This window comes from Myotis nattereri (genome assembly GCF_964212035.1).
Source record: "Myotis nattereri genome assembly, chromosome: 9".
In the NCBI taxonomy this organism is placed as follows: domain Eukaryota; kingdom Metazoa; phylum Chordata; class Mammalia; order Chiroptera; family Vespertilionidae; genus Myotis; species Myotis nattereri.
In genome coordinates this window covers 36,831,822-36,857,443 of record NC_138084.1, presented here as the reverse complement: position 1 = coordinate 36,857,443, position 25,622 = coordinate 36,831,822, and the positions used below count along the sequence as shown (strand labels likewise).

The 25,622-nt window shown below is 40.1% G+C and overlaps 1 protein-coding gene across 2 annotated transcripts in view; it reads right to left on the bottom strand.

Annotated features, from left to right (window-relative positions):
• SBF2 (SET binding factor 2) overlaps nucleotides 1–25,622 on the bottom strand; it is a 361,888-nt gene that overhangs the window by 37,888 nt on the left and 298,378 nt on the right. Inside the window, exons 25-31 of one of the 2 annotated variants that reach the window (XM_081099094.1) lie at nucleotides 23,362–23,507; nucleotides 20,359–20,557; nucleotides 16,580–16,776; nucleotides 13,588–13,728; nucleotides 12,598–12,693; nucleotides 4,950–5,024; nucleotides 3,467–3,651 (exon numbers count right to left, since the gene is read on the bottom strand). In XM_081099094.1, coding sequence (XP_080955220.1) covers nucleotides 3,467–3,651; nucleotides 4,950–5,024; nucleotides 12,598–12,693; nucleotides 13,588–13,728; nucleotides 16,580–16,776; nucleotides 20,359–20,557; nucleotides 23,362–23,507 — 1,039 coding nt within the window. The remainder of the gene's footprint in view (nucleotides 1–3,466; nucleotides 3,652–4,949; nucleotides 5,025–12,597; nucleotides 12,694–13,587; nucleotides 13,729–16,579; nucleotides 16,777–20,358; nucleotides 20,558–23,361; nucleotides 23,508–25,622) is intronic. The other variant, XM_081099093.1, reaches the window with a different exon arrangement.

Below are 25,622 nucleotides of genomic sequence, written 5' to 3'. Positions count from 1 at the left end.
GCAGAGAATTAGGCAGATGAAGTGTCATGGTAAGAGAGCAGTGATTTCAACAGGGCAGTGCTTAAATGATCTACAGCTATGGGGGCCAAGTAGCTGCAGAGGCTGCAATGGGTCAGGAAAACCAGTCTTGTGTGGCTAGGTGTCCAGATCGCTGGAAAGTCCTGCACTGAGGCCTACTGGTTTCCCTCAGCTGCTGTCATTCCGAGACCCTGAAGAGATTTCTGGTCGGTGGGAACCTGATGGGTGCTTGTAACATCATATAGCAGCCAATATAAAGCCATGGACCTGAAGTCTGGAGTGGACCAGTGATACATGGACAGCACGGTTAATACAAAACTGCAAATGAAGTCTCCCGAGATGCACATTGTGATGAAAAGGCAATATGCTGCTGAGGTTCCAGAACTCTACAATTCAAGTTTATAGAGATACGCATATTTGTTTCTTATTAAGGAAGTAAAACAGTCATTGGAAAAATGGGGGGAAAAAAGTGATGACAAACATTGAGAAGAAAATAAAAATTACTATCTTACTGCCCTAACATGTAGGTACTCCTTTAAAGTCAAAATAAAAAATTCTACACAGTAAAACATGAAAGGCTTTGCTGATTTCTAGCTTTGGGACAACATTTTTTCATGCATTAGGACACGTGTCAAGCTATATTTATTTGAATGTATTTATCATTTATACTTTTAATCCACATGGAATTTATCCTATGTGAGGTTGCATTTGTAGTTAAAGAATGCTTACCTGATGGCACAATTGTATATTTTATTTTGATAACTTAGTCACCTAATTTTGAAGATTTAAAAATTCTCTAACTTCTCTTGCTACACAATGAATTAATTTTCTTATATCCTTCCCACTTTCCTCACTTTCTGCCCAAATGACACTACTGGGTCATCTGCTTTCCTAAGAGTAAAACTGCTTTCTGGAGGCTGGTTGTACAACAATGTGAATGTATTTGACACTATGGACTAAAGGAGGATAAATGTTATGTTATCTGTATTTACCAAAATTAAAAAAAAAATGCTGCAAGGACTTATTAGAGGGTCCATGTTATGTTTTGTATTGGTTATTTTAGAGTACTTTTAAAACGGCCTATTAAAGTTTTAAAGTAAAAAGCAAAAACCCCCAAATTAAAAAAAATAGCATTTCTAATATGTATCAAGAAAAAAAGTTTATCTTAGTAATTCAACTTTTAGCAGTAATCTAAAATGTAGAGAAAGAACCCTACTGAATCATATCTCAATTAAAAATAATAAGCTATATGCTTGAGAACATGACTGTAATTTTATATACAGAAGATAAAGAAATGGAAACATTCAACAATATGGAATGTTGCATAGTGATTAAAATGATTATAAAGAATATTACACAACATGGAAACATGCTATGGTTAGAATAAAGAACTTGGCTGTACGCATGGGTTCTTTTCTATTAGTTATTTTTTAAAAGTTATAACAGATAACAGATAGTTTACTTTTCAGGAACACTACTTTCCTTTCCATTCCCAACTACAAAGGAGCTAGGCATGCCTGTCTCATAGACTTGGAGTTATCAGCCATAGTGTTGAGACACTGTTAAGTCATAGGAACTTCTTAGTAAGTATAAAGTATTAAAGTCTGTGAGTCAGGAAATACGACCAATTCAAGATTATCCAGAGAAAGCCACTCTCCCTTGCTTTCCTCGGTGTTTCCTTTGTTGGGAGGCAAGGAGTGGAGCTGCAGTTAGAGAGCACGGCGCTGGCCTGAACGTGGCTCAGGTCGGACAGGTATGGACAGTGCTCCATAGGCACAATTACATTACAACAAGCAAAACCTGAATGGGACGTACAAAAATTCCAATAAATGCTGTGCAAGGAGGGTGAGATTATGTTTTTAAGACGTAATTCTTTATTGATAAAAGAAAGATCAGAAAGAAAAAAGAAAGACAGAAAGAAGTGAAGGAGGAAGGGAAATAGGGTCCCCAGTGGCCGGTTTTTCTTAGTCATATGTGCACAGCCACACAGCAAACCTGAGGACTGATGCACAAAGGATATGGCAGAGATGAGCATTCAATAGACAACCTGGGGGAGTGACTGCCATCATGAGTACGTGGTGTGCTCAAGTGCAGGGTGTGTACTCTGGGAGGCACTAGTGCCAAGGGGGCTGTGCTGGCTGCAACCCTGGGTTGCTGTGGAAAGGTGTTCCAACTATTTTCTGGAGAGAAAGTATCTGCTGTGTCAGAAGACACATGTGCATATTTAAACACGGAGCATTACCCAGCAGTTTCATGACTCCTACCCTAAAGGCTGGTGACTAAGTGGCTGCAGCAGCCTCGGCAGTGGGGGAACAGCTTGCCCCCGAAGGGATGACTCAGCCACTGGCATCTTGAGGACCCAGCATGTGGGATCCTGCCCACAGCTCCGTCCACAGTTCAACCAAAGGTCTGTCTGCACTGTCCCGTGCCAACTGAGGTGCCAGCTAGACTAAACTTTGGGGGATTTTCTGAATTAACAAATACTTCTATTTTCCCCACACCTGTCAACAGCAATGAACTTTATTTTGTGCTGGGTAAATTGCAAAAACATTATCTGCTTTTGGAGATAGAGACTATCTTTATAATTTACAGGACCTGAGCATAGTGAAGCTCTTTAGCATAATAATTAAAAAAATAAAGGGGAGCCCGGCTGGTGTGGCTCAGTAGTTGAGCATCAACCTATGAACCAGGAGGTCACGGTTTGATTCCCAGTCAGGGCACATGCCTGGGTTGCGGGCTTGATTCCCAGTGTAGGGTGAGCAAGAGGCAGCCGATCGATGATTCTCTCTCATTATTGATGTTTCTATCTCTCTCCCCCTCTCCCTTCCTTTCTGAAATCAATAAAAATACATTTCAAAAAACAAAGGGGCTTAGCATCTAATAGTCTGAATGTTCTGACATATCTCAGGACACGTGCCTCTGCATATACAGCCTGTGAAGCTTCAAAAAAGGCGACTTAGAGGACACAGCCTGGCCTTCCCTCGCTCCAGTGCAGCGAGGACCACCGTCTTCTTCCCACGCTTCTACCTCCAGGCAGCCTTCTTTGTCAATAGGTTTTCAATAGCAAAACCTTCTGATTTGCCGTAGACACAGATTCCTGTGGAAGCTGAACTAAGATAGTGGAAAAACAGCCTGAGTAAGCCTTATTCTTTCTTTTTTGTGGGTATACATTCCTAATATTCCTGATGTTTATGCTGATCTAGTTATGATTATGAAAAATACTTCTTTTCATAGCTAATAAACATGTAAAAGTGTACATACTTATCTATCAAGGTACATGTAGACATACATACATATATAATGAGCTAAGTGTTTTTAATATTATTAACTCCAGGTTAAGAATCCATGCTGTGAAAAAAAAAAAATCCTAGGAAAGCTGATTTATGAGATAAGTTAAAACTGCCTCCAAATATCTATAAAGTTTCTAAGTGAGAAAAAGAAATCTTACCCTTAGTTGTGACTTTTCACCAAATATATAAAGGGCTGGTTGGCGTTTCAAGAGCTGGTTTTGCAGATAGGCGCTGTTACTATAGGAGGCCGAGTGATCCTTGCCTGCCAGCCGGGCGCCCACATCAATGAAGGACGTTGGAGAACTGATCAGGCGAGTGCTAGAGCGAAGACTTGCCCATACACCTTTACAAAAGCCAAAATAATCGAGTGAGGTAATCTGATGTGGGAATGCCACTGAGCTGGGAAAAAGACGCATGCTCTGTAGGTATCATTTTAGAGGTAACAGCAAGGTAATTAATCTAGGACCTAGATTCTAGGTAATCATGGATCATACTGGTCATTTGTCATTTACGTTTACAATGTATAAGCACTATTCAATACAGCATCAAGATTAAGCGTGGAAGGACTAAGCAGTCAGCCACGTCCATCCTATGACTGTATTTTGATGTAAAGTTAGTGTTTATGTGTAAACACTGGGATCATAAATAGGAAGAGCGCGCTGGCACTGGGCAACAAAAATGCAGGCGGGGCAACGAGGAAGCCTGGGCAGGAGAATGTGACTCCATTTCTCTGGGCTTCATGAAATAAGAACATGCGTCCGCTTCAGTCAATCAATTCAACAAGAAATCTAGATTAAGAATGACATTAGAACTTTACTAAACCCACTAAAATCTCAGGCTGGATTTGGAATATGTGTGCACCATGCCAAAATGATGCAATTTAAAGTCAGTAAAGATTATATTATACTCTTTCCCCCCAGTACACTTAGTAATGTACATTGCACTGAATCTTAGGAGGCTTTATGTAAAATTTAGTCAGAGGCAGATGTCTTCTAAGGGAAAGGTCAAGCTGAGCTGCTAGAGGAGTCTCATAAGTGACCTTAGTTACATTCATTAGAAAAATCAAGGATTCCTATATGCAACTAGACTGTTGGATATTAAATATCCAAACCCCAAAGCACACGCTAAGTCTGACATGTGACTGGCAATGCAGCACCTTTACAACGTAGCCCCTTATAAGTCCTATAAACTGTGAGGTTCACCTGGGGGATGTGTCACGGTATAAGATACCGCAGCTGCTTCCCCTGGGTGAGCTTCCTCTCCAGGTTTGGAAAGGCTCTTTGAGAGGCTTTCCTCTTTGCCAAATGTTAAATCAAGCCTCGTTTCTTGCCCAGAAGTCACTGCGATAATGTCACACTGGCTCCTCTCTTTATGAGCGATTATAGGGTCAGGAGACCAGTTCCTAAGAAAAGGTTTTATAGGTGATTTCTGCTTAACGTAGATGAATTTTTCTATGTAACCCCTAAACTTGTCTTAGATATTCTGGCAAGCTTTTGTAAATGAAATCACAGAGGAAATTCAGAATGGGGGTGAGAGTAAAAGATAATTTGACAGACAAATGTGATAAACATCACTGGTAACACACGTTTTCATATGAAGGTGGTTAAAAAGAATGACACATCAGGACCGATAATACAGTACCTTGGTTATGGACTCTTCCCTTAGTTGAAGATTTGGGATTTGACTGAGTAAAACATGTATCTCTGTGCCCATGCACTAGGAGGTGAGGATAAAGGCAGAAGGAGGATAAAATGCACAGAGCAGCAAACATCAGAGCAAATCGAGTAAGAGAAGAGTAGGTTATTTAATTTTTAAAATCAAGTTAACATAGAAGAAAAGATGCAAATATAATAAAAAGAGAAGATTTGATTAACAAATAAAAAGCTGCACAGTCACACAGAAACGATGAACTGAGCACCTGCTAAATGAAATGCCAGCACCTGTTTATAAACGTGAGCGCAGTGAAATGAACGCACAGCAGCGAGTGGCACGGACAATTATACCAAATGGAACCAGCTTTTGAAGACTGTCATTGGGTGACAATAATAAAGTCAAGGAATTTAGTGACTACATTGGCCCTAGTGTTTGCAGAGGCTGATTGACGGGAAGTGCTACGTACTGTACAACACATTTGCTCTTTGAGCAAGGCCACCACATCAGGAATGAAGCTCTAGCAACCATTTGGAATAACTAAGAGCATGTTTTTGCAACAAAGCACTAAGCATTGCCACACTATCTTCTTTTTTCATCTGGAAATTACAGTTATTTTCCATAAACAAATAGTTATAAGTAGCAAAAAATCATGATCCTGTGACAATACCTAATGCCACTAAGAATATAGCTTGTGATGACTGAGGTAATGACTTCTGAAATCCCTACTTACACCAAAATGATAGGCAGTATTAGAGATAATACTTTTGTAATTTGAGTAATATTGTGGGTTTGTTTATTTTTTGACAGAAAGTACTTTGCAACTATGGCAAATTTTTACCTGATAATAACAAAAATAGTGAGCAGTAAGTTACAGTGTATCATGAGCAAAGGAACTGCTCAAATCAAGTAAGGAAAACGCTTCAGCATTCATTCAGGATTGAAAACGTTCACAGCAGTATTGTTAAGCTATACATTGCAACCCTGCATAAAGTATGACATCACTTAATAAAAAAATCATTAGAAGTAATTTTCATTGCTGCCTTGTTCCTCTAGAAGGAAAGGAAAGGCACTGACGGCTTCAGTGGCTAAAGGAGGTGAGAGAGCTGAGGCTGCAGAGGTGCGGGCTGACTGCACAGAGGGGAATGCTGCTGCGAGACAGATGGAGACCGGGACACAGGCTGGACACCAGGTCTCCCATGTGCTGGCGGCCTCTCCTTTCTGTGGAGGTTTGAGCTTTCCTACTGAGCATGGGACCTAAAGGCTTACAATGAAGTTTGAGTTGCTGGTTCCTGATTCTGAAATACTGTTCCCTAAACTTACCACGCTTTCTTATGCTAGTGCCTCGACCTGGAACGATTTCTCCCTTTTTTCCACCTGACAAACTCTATGCCTTAAGCTCCAGAAACGAGAACTTTTCTGAAAACCGTTCCAGACTATCCCAGAGCTGTGGAGAGCTCTATTGAAACTCTCATCACACTTCATTGGAGTTACGTGCACATTTGATCCTACTGGACTGTGTGCTCCAAAGGGCAGGGACCTAACCACATTTATTCTCATATCCATATGTATATGTAACATCTGATTATTTTCTTTTGAAAACTGATACACTGTGAACGGCTGTGGTCTTCTACATCTTCAACTCAATTATTTGCTTTGAAAGAATAAAAAGGCGGTGTTAAATAAATAAAAAAATGAAGCACTTTCCCCAGATAGAGGCTCATTAATGAAAAACTGCCAAGTATTTATCACGTAGCAGAAAAATCAGCAACGAGAAAATGGCCTGCAATACGGGGCCAGCAGAGGCTCTGAGAACTGTAATCCCACCTGGCAGTGGTGACAAGGGTGATGCTACTGCACTGGTGGTGAGGTCTACTCAGCTTCCTGAGTGACTCCTGCGTGGGAAATACTTGTAACACCAGCCGGCAGCTGTATTTTCTTCCAAACTGCAGCATCCTCCTTAATGGTCTGTGAAATCACTTTAGTATATATATTTAAAAAGTGAAATAGATTAAAACTGAAAATACTATGTGCACTGCATGTGGTATAGATGAACACTGTTTCATGAAACTTCTGTTTTGGAATACATACATTTTGCATTGTGACTCAGCCCTGAACTGTGATATAAAGTGAATATGCATATCTATAATAATAAAAGCATAATATGCTAATTAGACCTGACATCCTTCTGGACGAAGCTGGGGCTGCAATGGAAGTCTGGGTCCCGGGTGCCAGAGGGAAGCTGGTGCTGGCAGCTGGGGGGAGGAAGGCCTACTCTTGCACGAATTTCGTGCATCGGGCCTCTAGTCCATATATAAGTAGAAAATGTATTTCTTACTGTGAGTCATGATAAAAAATGTTTGAAAGCTACTGGAAGATACTGAGCTTTTGCATCAGTATCTGGCTTAGGGCAACTGAAATGCAAATGTAGGCTTTTCTCCCATGCCAGTGGAGTATTAGGCAGCAATAATGATAATAACCACAACAATGATAATAGAACTAACATTTATTGAGCTCTTATTATGAGCCAGTTACTAGGTTAAGTGCTTTACATAAATTATTTCATTTATTCCTTATAAATACTCTAAAGCAAGATACTATTTATCATCTCCATTTTACAGATGAAAAAAATAAGAGAATTAAGAGGTTTCCTAAATTGCTCAATATCATACACTAATTGGTAGGGCTGCAGTTTGAATTTGAATATAACTGAACTAGACTCCTTGTGTCTTGTCACCTAGGCAACGCTGTGAGCCTGGCCTCAGGGTCTGGCTAAGGGATTGCTTCAGGGAAAAAGTGATGTAGTTCATCCCTCATGGGAATGGATTGTTGTTCAGAGCCTGAGTGTTTCCTAAGCACTAGGGTTGGTCTCTCTATTCTGTGTAGACAAAACAAAGAAGAGAAGGAAAAGAGATGGTTGGGTTGCATGTGGGGATGAGGTCCTGTACTTATTAATGTATGAGATACAAGCTAGTCAGTGAACGCTGCACTGAAATGGCCTGAACCAAGCCTGGTCCCAGTTATGCTGCTATTTGCTAAGTGACCTTGACACTTCCTATCTCAGAGCCTCTTAAAATATACACTGAGTGGCCAGATTTTTATGACTGGCCAGATTATTATGACCACCTCATCAGTATAATGAAGTGAATTAGTTATGCAAATAATAATAATAATAATAATAATACCTTAAAAGTATTTGCTTAGGAAGTTTTCAATATTCAGTATTTTTGGAAGTGTCAATGAAGTACTGATGGGGTAGTCATAATAATCTGGCCACTCAGTGTATATTCTGCAGGTTATTTCAAGGATAGAATAACATTTGTAGAGGAACTTGTAGGGTCATGGAAATGTAAAGAATGAACAATTAAAAACAGCCTCCAGCTCCTGGCCTGGTAGCTCAGTTGGTTGGAGCATTGTCCCGTACACCAAAGGGTCGTAGGTGTGATCCTCGGTCAGGACACGTACAAGGCAACCGATGGATGTTTCTCTCTCTCAGTGATGTTTCTCTCTGTCTTTCTCTCTCTTTTCCTCTCTCTCTAAAAATCAATAAGCATATCCTTGCACGAGGATTAAAAACAAAAAGCTGCCTCCATGTGGCTACTTCTCAATATACTTAACTATTGTATTTTTGTATTTAAGAGGCAGTCACAATTTTCTCATGGCATTTTTCTACTCAACAAAGTAATTTGTCCAAGTTGTGAGTTTATGCATTTTTCCTCCATGGGGCTCAAAAGCTATTTTAATTACAAATGAAAAGCAATGTGATCTAGTCACATTCTCATTTTTCTTAATGATTCTTGTGTAAAGAAGGCTGCTTCCCCTGCCTTACCAGATCATCAGCGTGCACATTGAATGCAAAGTGATTACTGACAGAAAAAAAGGTGAAGGAGACAGTGGTCAATCTCATCTGTGCAGAGCAGAAAGGCACACAGTGGAAATAACATAAGAAGGAAACCAGGAGCCGAAACCGGTTTGGCTCAGTGGATAGAGCGTTGGCCTGCGGACTGAAGGGTGCCAGGTTCGATTCCGGTCAAGGGCATGTGCCTGGGTTGCGGGCACATCCCCAGTGGGAGATGTGCAGGAGGCAGCTGATCGATGTTTCTCTCTCATCGATGTTTCTAGCTCTCTGTCTCTCTCCCTTCCTCTCTGTAAAAAATCAATAAAATATATTTAAAAAAAAAAAAAAGGAAACCAGGAACTAAGAGTCTATGACAGTGAAAGGAATGAAAACAACAACAACACATCACACAGTGAAAATACACAGGAGAGAAGGAAGGAGAAGGTTTGAGGATGATTTTACAGATAGGAGGCTCTTCCCACGCAGGGTAAATGAGAAACTCCTGTAACAGGGTATCGCTCTCTCTGAGAGACGGAAGAGACTCTGTCCCTGAGGGAGGTCCAAGGAAATGAACCATGTGCAGGGCATGCAGGTGTCTATGGCTAGTCTTGCCCTGAGTGTGTGTCTGCCTGCCATGTTCATAATAAGGAATCTTCTGGGACTTCCCAAACTTGCTTGCCCCAGTCTATTCCTGGTACTCTCTGTGAGGAGGAAGGACACTATCAGAAGAGAAGAGACAGAAGAAGCAGATCTAGGGATCAAAGATGTTGAAAGTATCTCATCTCCCAGTGAATCAATGGGATCCTGGAAATCTGGGAGGCGTTGGGAGTAAAATTATTTAGGAAGGCTGTCAAAATAATAATTAGGGCCTAGAATACATAGAATGAATCAGAAACATATTCAATAGGAGATTTTAACTCTAAAAGGTAAATACAGCCTTTCAGGTACTCTTGAGAAGAACAAAGAAGGGACTCATAATGAGAATGTAACCACTAGTGGGGATCCCTTGGTATAAAACAGCCAGAATCTGAGGCCAATATAAAAAAAAATAAAGGAGATAATGCAGTTGAAACAGACTGATGAATATCCATGAGCCTTAGGTACCAACATAGGGGGAGAGACAATTTTGTAGCTAAAATGTATATTGCAGGTCACTTGGTCCAGTTGGGGAACAGATAATGTGTTCCTGATGAAGTTTACAAAAACAAAACACAAGAGCCAGGCATGGGGCTCCAGCTAACAGACATGTGCTGGAAACGGAACTCTGTTGAATGGAAAAACTGCTGACAAGCCTTGCTGACAATATAAACTTTCAGATAGTGAATTTTAAAATTGTAAGAGGAATAGCAACCTTGAACCAAATTCGACAGGAGAGCTTGGCAACAGAAATACCAGGAACTTTAGGAGAAAGGCACTGTACTTTTAGTTCAATTTTACCAAGAAAGAAATGATGAGAGAATGAGGTCTGTATCTTAAACTTTAAAACAATAGTAATTTTAAAATTTAGAAAAAAGCTATGTAAGACTCTATGGGTTGATCTGTGTCTCTTCCAAATTCGTATGTTGTAGTCCTAACCCCACTACTTCAGAACTCTACCTCATTTGGAAATATGACCTCACTGCAGATGTAATTAGTTAAGAGGAGACCAGACAGGAATGTGGTGGGCCCCTAATTCAGTATGATGGGTGTCTCTCTAGAAAGAGGACATTTGGAGACAGACACGCAGGGAGACTATGACGTGAAGATGACGGCAGAGATCTGGGTGGTGCTTCTACAGGCCAAGGGAGAGATGGCCAGCAAACAGCGGGAGCTGGGGAAAGGCCTGGCACAGATCATTCCTCACAGCCTCAGAGGGCACCAGCCTGACATTGTGATTCTGGATGTCTAGCCGCCAGGACTGTGAAGCAATAATGAAGTCACACAGTTTGTGGCCCTGTTTTATAGTAGCGCTAGCAAACTAACACAATGACCGTGAGGCCTAATTAGGAAGATGACTGAAGAAGGTTGAAAGCTCTTAGGACATCCTACAATAGCAGAAAGTGCTGATGAGGTTAAAAAAGAAAAAAGTATCCAAAGCACCACTATGGCTGCCAGGAGATGTGCACAGTAATCTTGGTTTTCAAAAGGAAACAAGTGAATTTTATAAACTAGAGCCTTGATGTTGATTCCGAACCAAAATCTGGAATAGATTATTAATGAACTATTTCAGATTATTTAGAAAAAGCACTAATTCCTACAATGAGTCATGTTAAATTAACCTTAAACTCTTTAGTGCTGCAGTTATCAGTTTGAAAGACTGGAAAATACTGGGTTAAAAAGATGGGCAGAGATTTAGAAATATGGGCCAGGTGAGTTTTAGTAGGAAGACTCATAACCAGTATAGATGAGTGATCAATCCCTTTCTTCAGAGAGGCCTCTATATTATGTTGCTGAAGACTTCTGTCCTCATCTCTGATTGTTCAACATTTTTTTAAACAACAAATCACAAATCACATGAGAACTAATGACAAGAGGCTTGGAAAAATATCTAATACAGTAGTGAACAGAATTAAGATCCAAATGTCTAAAACAATAGTCCATTATCAAAAAAGATGAAATTTTGTAGGTTTAGTACACAGTATATTTAGGTTCAAAAACTAACCCTCAAGACTAGTATATTTTAAGAACTATAGTTCATGTGAAGCAGACAAATAGATTTCAAATAATACTAATCTTCATATGGATCAGCCTAGTGATGGGGCTGTCCCTAATGTAATCTTAGGCTCCATGAGTTCAATTCTGTGGAGAATCCACAGGATGAAAAAGATAGTGAACTGGACTGGAACCATCTGAATTGGGGGTATTTAGAAGTAGCTAAAAGATGAGAACAGTTTTAAATCTGAAGGGCTATAGTGTGGGAGATCTGATTTAGAATTTTCTAACCTTAGAGGGAAGAGTGAGGGTCATTATGTAAAAGTTACATGGTGGTAGTTTTTTAGATCAATATGAGAAGGAATTTTTGACAGTTTTTTACAAATGCAAAGGACTACTTTTGGGAAGAATGAGTTTCCCGTTACTAATGATGTTCAAGCAGAACCACGATCACATACTTGGTATGTTTTCAATGACTCAGCATTGCACGGGAGTGAGAGGAAAAGTCTAAGATTCTACTAATTCCACTGTGAAGTAGTACCTACTTACAATAAGATACCTGGTCTGGAAATGCCTCTGAAAAGTAAAATCATCTAACATAAACCTCCAGAGAACAAAGTAGACCACCCTTTGGAGCTAAACAAGCCAATACTCAGCCTTTCTCTTCTTCCTCATGCCAGCAGCTATAGCCCAGAGAAAAACAAGGTAACCTGAATATCATTCTCCCATATTCCTCAAACTAACATTTCAGAGAACAGGAGTAAAAATCACAGGCATTGGAGGCACAGCCCTTGGGACTCAGATCACTTCTCCCAAGCTGGTCATGCTTCTATGGTCAGTCTTTCTACCCTGCAAACCTGAAGCATCGTGGAGTCTTCCCAGGGCTGACCACCATTTAGACATGCTCCCCTCACCTCCCAGTGCCTCCAGACTCATCAATAGGTAAGATTTCAGCAATTATTATACCTCTTGTCCCAGTACTAGAAATAAGTTTGATCATTCATTGAGAAAAGGGTAATTGCTAGAAATAAATTTGATCATTCATTGAGAAAAGGGTAATTAAAAACAATTTGAACCATAATTAGTTGATTTAAAGAATCACTATCTAAAAAATTTTTTTTTGCTTTTAAGATTGTATCAGTGCTCAGTTATAAAATCAGTCTTACTAACCTCCTCGAGCAAAGCTATTGGATGGGTTTACATCCAAATGTCCTGGCACTACCTGCTTAAGCACAGTGGACATTCTCGAAGTTCTCCTTTCAGTCCCTAAAGTCAGCCAAAAACAAGAACAAAAACCATGTCGTTCGGGTTAACATTACTCAAATGACAAAAAGTTATCTTCATGTGTAGCATGTCTAATTGCTGCCAAACATTGTACTTTTTAAGTACCCAGAGCTTCAACAGAGATAACAGGGCACTGTTACTATTTCCTCAGAGATACATACATTTGCAAGATTACAGGGAGTTAGGTTTGGCAAGTGCAATCAGAGAATTTAATGATAAATGAAGCAAGGCATGCATGGTGTTACTTTACAAGAAAAGCCACTTTCTGCTTATGTTGAGCTAATTCAAATAGCTGATTAAGCCAAGGAGACCAACTTTCCAAGTCACATGCTCCTGTGTCTAACACATTAGGGTTACCTCTACATGAACCCTTTGGGGTTCCATCACATGATAACTGAAACAAAATATTAGTACAAGTCTTAATGGCTTCATCCAAATCTAGTGAAAACAAACTGTATTGCAAATCATAAAAGGCTGCAGAAATTTCAGGAATTTTAAACATGTTGATTTTAATAAACATACATTTAATAAAGAGATGTTCACTTTATATACTTAACTTTGTAATAACATTTTAAAGTCTATGTAAAATAGATTCTAGGGGAAAAAAACTCCACATGACTTTATTTATGTTCTCCACCCCCTCTCTCATTACTCTTTTAAAAAGGAAATAATTGAATCTCTAAATGTGGTTACTATTCACTAGACATTAACAATGGTGCCCTGAGTTCTAAGTAAAAGGAGCTAAAGTTACAGCTCCACTAGATAAAACTTTAAGGGGTCATATTGAACAAACAGTGCAAATAAGTAAGGGACTAATCCTCGGAATGAATCTGACATTTCAGAGCTGTCAAGAAGAAAAGAATGATCAAATCTTACCTGGAGGCAGAGCAAGTGCTGGCCTGACCGTGAGGGTGTTGTTGCCACGGAGTTTCTGATGGACAGAAACTGCACTCAGGATGGCTTGCAGGTACTTTTCTTGTTCTATGCTGTTAGAAGATTCTAAGGAGGAGGTAGGGGCTATAAAAGAAAAAGATACAGAATAAAACAACTTGTGTCTATGTTAATAAAAAAGGCACATATGTATTTTTTCCTTTTAGTCTTCAAGCTACCACACCCAAATGCAGAAACCAGCCCCACTTAAAGCTCCAAACTATCAGATGCCTAATCCTCTTACATTGGTTTCACCACACCCATTTCTTGATTGCCTCTCCTCCCAGAAAGAGCTTAGATCTGGAAAACCACACAGCCCCGTCTTGCCAAGAGCAGGTGCGGTTTCTCATTATCCGAGCAACTCAAAACGAAGATTCACGCAAGACAACATCTCCGTGATGGTCCCCCAACCACCCTGTCCATGCTGTTTGGAAGCAGAGGGTGGAGGGGATCCCCTGGTATCCGGGAATGGGCAGGTTAGAATTTCCCAACACCAGTAGCTTTATTCCAACGTCGCTGCATGGGCTTAAGGGAACCTGAACTTGCAGGGTTGTTTGTGGAAGAGTGGAGGAAGTTGGGGAGAAGACAGCAGCAGCTACTGCGAGATTCCTGTCCTACAAGATGGGCAAAAAGTAGGCACAGATGGAAACAACTGTGAGAGCAATTTTAAGGGGAGGGAGTCTGGGCCTGGGGTGTGCGGAGTGAAACAGAAACCACTGAACTTGGCTCAGACGCTTTACAGAGCAGCAGAGGGGCCTCACTAGAAGGACAATAGATATTAGCAACTTCTCTTACAACCTGAACGGAAATAATTAGAACTTTATCAATTTTGAGATGCAATTATTATATTTTATTATAAAATGCACCATTATTTTATGTGCTCAGAATAAAACTGTCATTTAAACTAGGACACAACTCTTTCTGATCACTTCCATTTTAAGATGCATCCTGAATTCAAAGAAATTAAAATATGAGCAAATGTGTAACCTCAAAAATAAAAAATTTAGTAACTTAATACAGTGGGGCCTTGACTTATGAGTGTCCCGACTAACGAGTTTTTCAAGATACGAGCCGAGCCATCTCTCGGCTGATTTTTTGCTTTGAGTTGCGAGCTAAAATTCGGGTTACGAGCCAGCTTCAGATACCCCACCGCTAGTTGGCGCAGCGAACGTCACAGTGAACGCCACAACATCAGCCCAGCATCACATGTCTCACTCGTTCACTTTTTGATTTGACATACAAGTAATCTGAGTTACGAGCTCCATCGCGGAACAAATTAAACTCGTAAGTCAAGGCCCCACTGTATTAGATTTAAAAAATCAGAAACTAGTGGAATAAAATACTTTCAGTTTCTCCCATTTAAAAGCTCAGTAATATGCTCATCAATGCTCCTGAAATGATTCGCTCATTTTATTTAACCTACATATACTGTGTTCTATTTTACCCACCAGGATGGAAACAATTAAAAGCCAACTGCCTTCAAATATACCAATGTTGCGACTTCAAGCCAGGTAGAATTAATAAAATAATAATAATATAATGTTGTTTGTGTGTTGCCCTCAGTCAACTGAATGATCAAAGACACACTGGCCAACTTTCAACTATCAGGAGGGAAACAGATGAGAATAAAGACAGAAATAAAAAAGCACACAGTTTTAACAGCTGAACCACAGAACCTGACTTACCTCATCTTGGAAAAGGAAAAAATGCTGCCACCCCTAAATTGGATCTGAGTGGCCCATTGTTTAATTTTATTGAGCATCCTACATAATAAAACCCTAACATGCAAATTGACCGAATGCGCACTGACCACCAGGGGGCAGATGCTCAATGTAGGAGCTGCCCCCTGGTGGTCAGTGCGCTCCCACAGGGGGAGCACTGCTCAGCCAGAAGCCAGGCTCACAGCTGATGAGCGCAGCAGCGGTGGTGGGAGCCTTTCCTGTCTCCACGGAGCACTAAGAAGCAGCAAGCAGGTGGGCAGTAAGGAGCGAGGGGTACCGGACTGTGAGAGGGATGTCTGACTGCCAGCTTAGGCCCGAATTTTGTGCACCAAGCCTCTAGACCAACCGTGGGCAAACTACGGCCCGCGGGCCGGAACCGGCCTGTTTGAAATAAAACTAAAAAAAAAAAAAGACTGTACCCTTTTATGTAATGATGTTTACTTTGAATTTATATTAGTTCACACAAACACTCCATCCATGCTTTTGTTCCGGCCCTCCGGTCCAGTTTAAGAACCCATTGTGGCCCTCGAGTCAAAAAGTTTGCCTACCATTGCTCTAGGCTATTATAAGCTGGAAATTATGAGAAAGGTCAGCAACAATAGCTCCTGACTGCCTTCAAGGCCTCAGATTTGGTGCTCAGAAATATCCCCATAAAGAGAAACAGTAGAACTTATTACTTCTGTTTTCTTAAGTTGGCCATCTTCTAGCTTCCTAAAAACCCCTTTTCTTGAGAAGTCCTAAGCAGCATTTTGGTCACTGGTTTGCTGACTTGTTTTTTCGTGTGTGTGTGTGACTTGTGGGATTGAGATAGGGTATCTCATACCACATGGGCCAGGATCCCTACTTGCCTCTGTAGCTGCTAAATACATTTGAATACTTCCCAGAAGAAAAAAAGAGAATAGCATAATCTAGTTCCCAGCTGTGGATATTCTTGTCTGCTGAAATGAAAGTAGCCTAGAACCAAAGACTTTATTATGTTAATTTCTATTAAGAACCAAATATAGATAGGCATATCAAGACCTCAAATTCCAGGTGGAGCCCCACATGTCAAGTATAGATCTTGTTTAAGTTGTTCATGTTGTACTTAGCACACTGAGAAAGTCTATGTGTGAGAGGCATGGTGACAGGGAACAGTTGGCATTCCCAGATTTTACTCCTTTTATTTTTAGGTATACTCTGAAGTGAAGGGATCAAAATTGTGCTGTGAAGATGCTTACCTGCCTGAGGAGAGTTCTGAGATTTGAAAAGACCAACTACTCCCTTCCCATGGAATCCTCCAGCTCGGAGGAGCAGAGTACCGCTTCTTGAGTTCTTCCAACATACGACAGGCAGGCGATTGTGTCGGTAGCAGCGGGCTACTCTTGGTAAACTACTGTCCTGTACAGCTTGAGGTACAACTAAAAGGCCAGGGTAGCTTCAGGGACAAGGAGGGAGAAAGAGAATGGTTTGGGTCGGTGAGGGTGGAGGGTGGAGGGTGGAGAAGGGAAATGAAATGGGGAGGGAGGAAGGGAAGAGGAGAGAGAGAGAGAATATAAAAATATGAATATCATAATTCCATAGTCATTTTCTAAGATTCAGAAACACTGGTTGAGGGTAAGACATATTTCAAACATGGAACTCAGTTTCAACTCAGTTCTTCAGGGGTTAAGCAGAAAAGGCCTCCATGGTGGAAACAGCTATCTCATCCACTAATCTGTAGTTTCTTTCTTTCTTTTTTGGAAATAAGCTCCTTTCATTGATACTGCAGACTTTTGCTGAATAACCTTAGCTTAAAAAAGAAAAGTGTTATGTAGAAGTACTTAAAAGACTCCCGCTAAACTGATTATCTTCTTTGCCTTATACATGACTTTTCATCAACTTGAAATAAAGATTAATATATCAATATCAACTTTATGAGAATGACAAGTCAAACTGTCACCTCATTAGACAGCTGAAATGATGAGAGAATAGAGTACACTAATATTAGACTGCCTGATATGGTGAAAGGATTAAAAATAAAACCAAGTGATTTTTTGGTATGAGAACAGTATGTTCAAATGTCAAAACAAGTTTAAATATTTTATCAACACTACAGGTTAATAATGTTTTAAGAAGACTAGCTCATATAATTACAAAATGTGATGCTGGGAAAATACACAGACAAGAGTACCCTGCTTTTATAGGTAAGTGTAAGAAGAGAGGCAGGTTTCTGAGTCATTTCTTTTCTTAGTTTATTTAGAAACTAGAGGCCTGGTGTATGAAATTTGTGCATGGATAGAGTCCCTAGGCCTGGCAGGTGATCAGGGCCTATTGGGCATCTCACCCAGTCCCGGTTGGGGCTGGGCTGGCCGAGGCCTGCCAGCCAGGGCCTGCTGGATGGGGGGAGGGACCAGGGAGGTTGGCCAGTCATGGGAGGTTGGCTGTGGGAGCACACTGACGACCAGGGGGCAGCTCTTGCATTGGGCGTCTGCCTCCTGGTGGTCAGTGTGTGTCATGCCGACTGGTCGACCAGTCGTTCCGGTCGTTCTGTCATAAAGGTCGTTTAGGCTTTTATGTATATAGATATTACACTAAAGAGATTTCTTATTAATAACATCCCAACCTCTAATTCTGTATTTTTCTTTTTTTATTGTGTTAAAATATACCTAACATTTAACATGTTAACCATTGTAAGTGTATGAATCGTTGACGTTAAGTACATTTACAATATTGTGCAACCACTACAACTATCTATTTCCAGAACTTCTAATCCCTTATCTTGATATAAACCAGTGCTGAGAGGAAGGAGAGGAAATCCGGTTTTTGGTGGTGTAAATCATAACCTTCAATGACTTCAGTGAAAGCCAGATTAACTTTCCATACTTGACTAGGAGGTACCTTGGGAGCACTCTGAAGTTGCAGGCTGTGCTCTCTAACCCACAAACTGATGAAGAGAAATCTGGCTGTGGACATAATCATCCATGAAGACTGGAAAAGCAGTTCCATTATTAGGGCCCCTATTTCTAACTCCACTTTAACATCTGTCCTCGTCCCCCTTCCCCTCCCCCCTAACCCTGTTTCTAGACACACTGATTTTGTGTATTAGATAAGGGAGTATTGCTTAATGGCTTTGGGGCCGTTTCTAACTGGGAAAGAACCAGTGCACCCCTTCCCTCCTCACCCCTATTGTGGACTGTCCCCTCCTTCCATGGGACATGAGCACCACATACCAAGCTCCACTACACACAGGTCTAAACTTCCCTGCTCCCAGGCCTGGGCTTGATACCCACTAGTGCTGAGGCAAATATTGTTGAGCCTGAAGCCCAGCAAAGGTACTCCCAGTACCTTTCAGTTTGCAGGCCGATGCTCTATCACTGAGCCAAAACAACTAGAGCATCTTTTACTTTTAATTGGAGCATTTAGTCAATTTGAAAGTAATATAATTACAAATATATTTGAATTTAAATTTACCACCTTACTATTTGTTCCATCTGTTCTATGTTTTCTTTTCTCTCCTTTCTTGCCTTCTTTGGGATTATTTGTTTATCACTCCTTTTTCTTCCAATATATAACATGAGGTTTATATATTGTTTTATATCACTATAAATGCTTTATAACAAGTGTTCTAACAAATGGTCTATTAAAATTTTATTTCATTCTGACAGACTGAAATGATAAATGAGGGCTGTTTTCTCACTGGCAGGCACTAGTTTGATAGCAAGCTTCCCCAACAGCAGGACACCATACCCTGATGCTATCACTTACACTAATCTACAAAGAGAATTTAGTTAGAAGGATAAAGTACCCAGGAAAATTACTGCATACTCAACAGAATCACAACCTTCCAGCACTTAATGCAACTGTTTCTATTTGGCCCAAACGGCAAACTATATTCTCAACTTGTTTTTCAAGTTTCACATTGGTAGTATTTGTAAACTTAAATTATCATTTAAAATGAGATATATATAGCCCAGCCAGTGTGGCTCAATGGTTGAGCATCAAACCATGAACCAAGAGGTTGCTGGTTTGATTTCTGGTCAGGGCATGTGCCTGGGTTGTGGGCTCGATCCCAGGTAGGGGGCATACAGGAGACAGCCGATTGATGATGCGTTCTCATCCTTGATGTTTCTATCTCTCTCTCTCCTTCTCTCTTCTTCTCTCTGAAATCAATAAAAAGATATTAAAAAATAAAAATATATAATGAGATATTTATAGTTCTTCAAGAACAGTGGGGTTGCAACTAATAGTAATATTAAGACAACTTTCTAAAATATGTATAAGACTTACAATTTACAAAGTGCTTTCACAGAATTATTCTATTTAATCAAACCAGGAATTTATAGATGCCAAGAACCTGAGAATGATTGAATTTGTGGATATACAGTTTTAAAAATATAAACCATGGCATAGGGCTTAACAGATATACAAACAGCAAGGGGTAAGAATAGAAAAAAAGAAAATGTGCTTATTTACATTCTTTAAGTAATATCCCTTGAAGATATTCTAATTAGACAGCATGAGAAAGCCCTGTCTACTCTTGGGTCAGCAAATTACAGCCTGTGGGCCCAAACTGGCTCTGCCCATTCACTCACTCACTGTCCATGCTGCTTTTGTGGCAGCTGAGAAGTTGCAATCAGAGAACATACAGCCTGCAAAACTGAAAATATGTATATCTGGTCTTTTGAAGAAAAAGTTTGTAGACCCCTGGCCAATAGCAGACTTTCATCTTTCCTATCTGCCTGGGCAACTCCTATTCTTACTTCAGGTCATCTTCTGACATGCTAGAAGAGAGGCAAATGGGAAAAGACAAATAAGGGCAATTCATGAGCTACTGTTACGTTACTTTCTAATCTGATATAGGCACTGCTCAGTGATGTAACTGCCCTTCCAAGAATGCCAATGAGGTGCTTGCTCATGCTTCATAAAGTGTCCCTTTATCACACATTTCTCTCTCTCTGGGCTATGATGCAATTAGCCCATTCAAGACTCAAATGGAAGAAAAGAAAGGTCTCTTTTTGGAGCCCAGGGACACACTTACCTCCGGCAGAGTGAATACATCCTGTTGGAGGCTGTGATTCGAAAATACTCTGGTTTTGAGCGAGAAGAGCTGCCACTTATGGTTCCCAAACCTAAACGCTGATAGTCTCTGAAACAGGCTTTTTCCACCAACTGTTCCATTGTAGACTTCTCAGAGGCCTTCAGAGTGGTACTTGTGGGGAGTTCACTCTCATCTGAAACTGTGATGGCAGAAACAGGTTTTTAAAAAAATGATATAACTCCAAGGAGAAGAGGATCCTTAAACCAAGGGAGGTTTATATTAAGGCCACAGGTCTATGCATATCACCAAACATGTAACTTCTAGGGGGAAGCATTATGGTCAAATTTGAACAGTAATGAATAGTCAAGAAATAAAATACCAGGAGCTCAACTGACTCAAAATGTCAGCAGAATTAACTCAAAATGTCTAAAAACAATACAATTTTGAATTCATTACTACAGTTTTGTTTCAGTCAGACTTGCTTATTAATGCCAACGTGTAGTGATTTCTATTTAGGGCTCTATAGAATAAACACTCAACTTTGTCAGAGGCCAACCCATCAATAAAATTAATCTTTAATATGAGCATGACACAAATTCATCACCAGGGTTTCAGTTAACTTTTCAAAGCATAAACTTTTATTAGAAGTTTCTAGATTAAGCAGAAGTTCAATAGTGGGAAAAGACCTGTCTTAGAGAGGTCTGAAGAAATTATACATTTTTTTGGAAATATTTTTGTCAGAGGATGTGGTATACATGAAAAACTCCCTCATAATTTTGCAATCACAGGTTACAGAATCCTTTAAGATTTTAGATGTGGAAGAATTTACCCAATAATCAAGTATTTTAGGGAGGATTAAAAAACACACACACCAACATTCCTAATTGGTACTGCATGTTCTAACTAAAAAAAAAAAAAAATCCATTGTTAAAAACTGTCTGAATTTACTTTCTTATTTATTTTTAAAGTAAGAGAGGTCAAATTAAGCTTTCAAAGTTTTTGGGAATGTACTCAAAGTTATAATGTCAAAGGGAACACTATGGCTCTTTTCCATTAAAAGAATAAAACCTAACAGCTCATCCCTATAAATACTATAGATATTAGTTTGTGAACTGCACAATGTAAAAATATTGTCAGGTATCAGTTTTGTGTTGCCTTTTATTTTTAGAGGAGCAAAAGAGCAATATATAATTTGGTCTTTTGGTGGAATATCATCTATAATAATAAAAGCATAATATGCTAATTAGACTGGACAGCTGAACGACCTTCTGGACATCATTCAGGATGTCCTTCTGGATGAAGCCGCTGCGGCAGGGGCTGAGGCAAAGGCGCTTAGGGGCGATCAGGTAGGCAGGCAGAGGTGGTTAGGGGTAATCAGGCAGGCAGGCAGGCAGGCAGGCAGGCAGGCAGCTTGCGGTCCCAGATTGTGAGAGGGATGTCTGGCTAAAGGGATTAGATCAAATCCCCAAGGATCGGGCCTAAACTGGCTGTCGGACATCCCCTGAGGGGTCCCTGATTGTGAGAAGGTGCAGGCCAGGCTGAGGGACCCCTAGTAGAATAATAGTTTTTGTTCCATGAAATCATAAAATCTTTGAATTAGAAGAGTCAATAATGATGGGAAGCAATAATTTTATAGGGCTTTCCATGTGCCTGTGCAGAGGCCAGGGTTCCAACAAATGGTCACTTGAGTAATAGTGAGCCTTCTCATTGCCCCCAGAAGCAAGCTTGTAGGTATCCACACTAAAATGGACTGATCTCTCTCAAGATGATGCTTGATCCTCCTCCTCCTCCTCCTCCCCCTCCCCCTCCCCCTCCTTCTCCTCCTCCTTCTTGTTATATAAGCACTGGTGATTGATTCTAATTCTGAGAAGGAAAAGGGTGCAATGGTATCCTGCCTCTCTATTAGATCAAATTCTCTCTAGTGTTAATACCATAAGCATACTTGATTCTGGGTTAAGGAATAGAAAACAGTCACTGGTTTGCTACTGGTTTCCTGCCTCTACATTCTTTTTTTAAAATCCTCACCTGGGGATATTTTTTCCATTGATTTCTAGAGAGGAAGGGGGGGGGGGGGAGGCAGAATTGACATGAGACACACTGATTGGCTGCCTCCCACATGTGATCCTACCAGGGCCAGGGAAACTGCAACCAAGACATGTGCCTTTGAGCGCAAATCAAACCTGAGACCCTTTGGTCTGAGGGCTGATGCTCTAACCACTGACCTAAACCGGCCAGGGCTGCCTCTATATTCTTGACCAAGAGGTATCTCAGCTTTTCAGATTCTGCCCTTTTAAATATTTAGCAGCCACCTTTTAAAAAAATCATCTAAGAGTCCCTTTATCTTAGGTCCTCCGTTAAATTTTTTTTTTTTAATTAATATCAGAGAGGAAGGGACAGGGAGAGATAGATAGAAACATCAATGATAGAGAGGATCATTGATTGGCTGCCCCCCAACATCCCACACTAGGGATCAAGCCCACAACCTGGGCATGTGCCCTGACCAGAAATTGAGCTGTGACCTCCTGGTTCAGAGGTTGATGCTCAACCACTGAGCAATGCCACCCGGGTTAGGTCATCCATTTTGATTAAGAGCATCCACAATATACTCACCACAACTCAAAATCTTCAACTTCAGATATCTAATGTCCTTATATTCTTATTCTTATTCCATAACAATGAGGTACAGGGACTACTTTATAACTAAATTTCCTATGCAGTGGGGTTTCTTTCTTTCTCCCTTTAGTGAGACCCACATAACCATGGCCAATCAGAGCCAAAGATTTAGTAAAGGAGAAGTATAATTTAATCAATTTTAAACGAGTAATGGAATATTGGGAAAATATTTTTTTTTTCAGTTCTAAGAAGCTGGTAAGTGCCTCCAGTCTTCCTATGAGATCTAAGCTTTTGTGAGTCAGGTTCAAGTGCAACTCTGTCTTAGCCTCTTATTCTTATATGGAGAACGAATAAAACTGATTCATGAAGGAAAAACAGGTTCTCACATACCAGATATGTCATCTTCCTCATTCCATCCAGGACGACTCACTCTCTCTTCCACAATGGTCCCTGTCCTCTTCTTCAATAAATACTGACGCCCAATTGTCATTTTCCCTGCCCTTTTGGCACCTTTCACAATCGTTTTGGAGAAGGTGCTACAAGTTATAAAATGAAAGAGAATGTCAATTCAATCTGAAGACACCACTTATATTTTTGATACCTGCATAGATCAACTTGTTTCTTCTCCATTCCCACAGCTACTAGTTTTGTCCAGACCCTCACTAAATCTCTCCTCCTTGAGATTTCTTTTTACACATAGCGGACTAATTTTCAATAAAACACTGTCATCAGGACACGGTTTTAGGCAAAAGTGCAAGAACCTAGAGTTTGGCTTTTTGGTCAAGCATGCCCCCAATCCTCCCTGGCTGCCCACCCACTGTCTCCACCAGTTCCCACAAACGGTGCCTGTGGGAGTCCCGAAGGAAAGCCAGCCTGCGCCTCCTGCAGACCCAAACTCTCTGCTAACTCACAGGCTTTTCTTTGGGATCAGATGACAGTTATAGTTGGTGACACCTTACTTCTTAAATGTTTTAAGTGCTGCCTGGTGTCCTACCTTTGATACTGTAAACCTTTACAGATATAAAAAGAGTAATACTATTCCCCCCCTTTTTTTAAAAAAAATATATTTTATTGATTTTTTACAGAGAAGAAGGGAAAGAGACAGAGAGTTAGAAACATCGATGGGAGAGAAACATCGATCAGCCGCCTCCTGCACATCTCCTAGTGGGGATGTGCCCGCAACCCAGGTACATGCCCTTGACCGGAATCGAACCTGGGACCTTTCAGTCCGCAGGCCGACACTCTATCCACTGAGCCAAACCGGTTTCGGCACATTCCCCTTTTTGAGAGGAGAAAAAAATAAGAAATCAGACATTTGAGCATCCTTTTGAGAATCGGCTTTAATCAAAGGCAAACTAGTATGCAAGTCACATGGACCTAAGAGTACTTTATTTTTTGCTGATAGAAAATCTGGGTACAGAGTATTTATAATATAGGGAATTAAACAAATAACCTACTTCCTAAATAATCACATTGAGATGAAGGTTTCGTGTTTGGTTGTTTTTTGTTATATTCTTCTCTACCACAAAGAACACAACTCTTTTTGTGTTTTCTTGCCATTCAGTGAAAAGTGGTAAGGATTCTTTTGTTGTAAAATAGTTTTACTAGACCTGTCTTTTGTCATTTGAAATGTAAATCTGAGGGTTATGAAACATTTCTTAGATAATTGTTAGAAATCACAAAATACTGATGTTTCCTAAATTAAAGCCAATTGTGAATCACTTCAGGTATAACTTAAATTCAATGGGAGTTTTGAAAAATTTTTCCAATTAGAGCTATATCTCTGTTTTATATATATAGATAATTCTAAAACATTAAAAAATTTTAAATCGCAATATCTCTTTTAGTAGCTGGATAATATAAACTTGATATAATAAGCTTAACTTTACATATAGATGTATATGTAATTCCCCTGACAGTTTCTAAACATAAAACATCATACAAGCTTTGTTTCTTCCACTGAGGGCTGGGATAGTGAATGTCAAAGGCTCCTCTGTGACTCCACAGTGCGAAGACAAGATGCCTGTTTCACCTTCAGATACTCAGGAAGCTGTTCATGCTTCAGCATTTATACCTGGATATGTGTGGTCTCCTTCACTTATCACCTGTCAGTGGTACAGGTGGCTATCTATGCAATTGAGAAGCGATACACTGTCTGGAACCTCAACTCTTCTATAATGCCCAGCCTACCTCACTTTCAGGCAAAGGAAAAGCTTTCTTCTCCAAAGTCTGCAGAGTAGCCCCTAATATGTAATTTTTATTGGCAGATACCCAAATTCCAGATAATTAATGATGAAAGCCCCTGTATTTTATCACTAATTAAAGAAAATTTTAAAGCAATTGCTATTTTGTCATAACTGAAATTTAAGTTTAACATAAATTCCTAAAATTTTCAACAGAAAATAAGGGTTCCTACTAAAGAAATATGACAACTAAAATACAATGCTGGATCCTGGATTGGATCCTATACCAGCTAGGAAAAATGAGTAGTTACAAAGGATCATCAGCAAAATTTGAATTAATTTTACTGCGTGGACTATGGGTTAAATAAAAGTTCTACACCAATTAAATTTCCTGGTTGTGATTACTGTACGGTAGTTAGGTGAGATAATAATGTCTTTATTCTTAGGAAAGACAGAATAAAGAGGCGT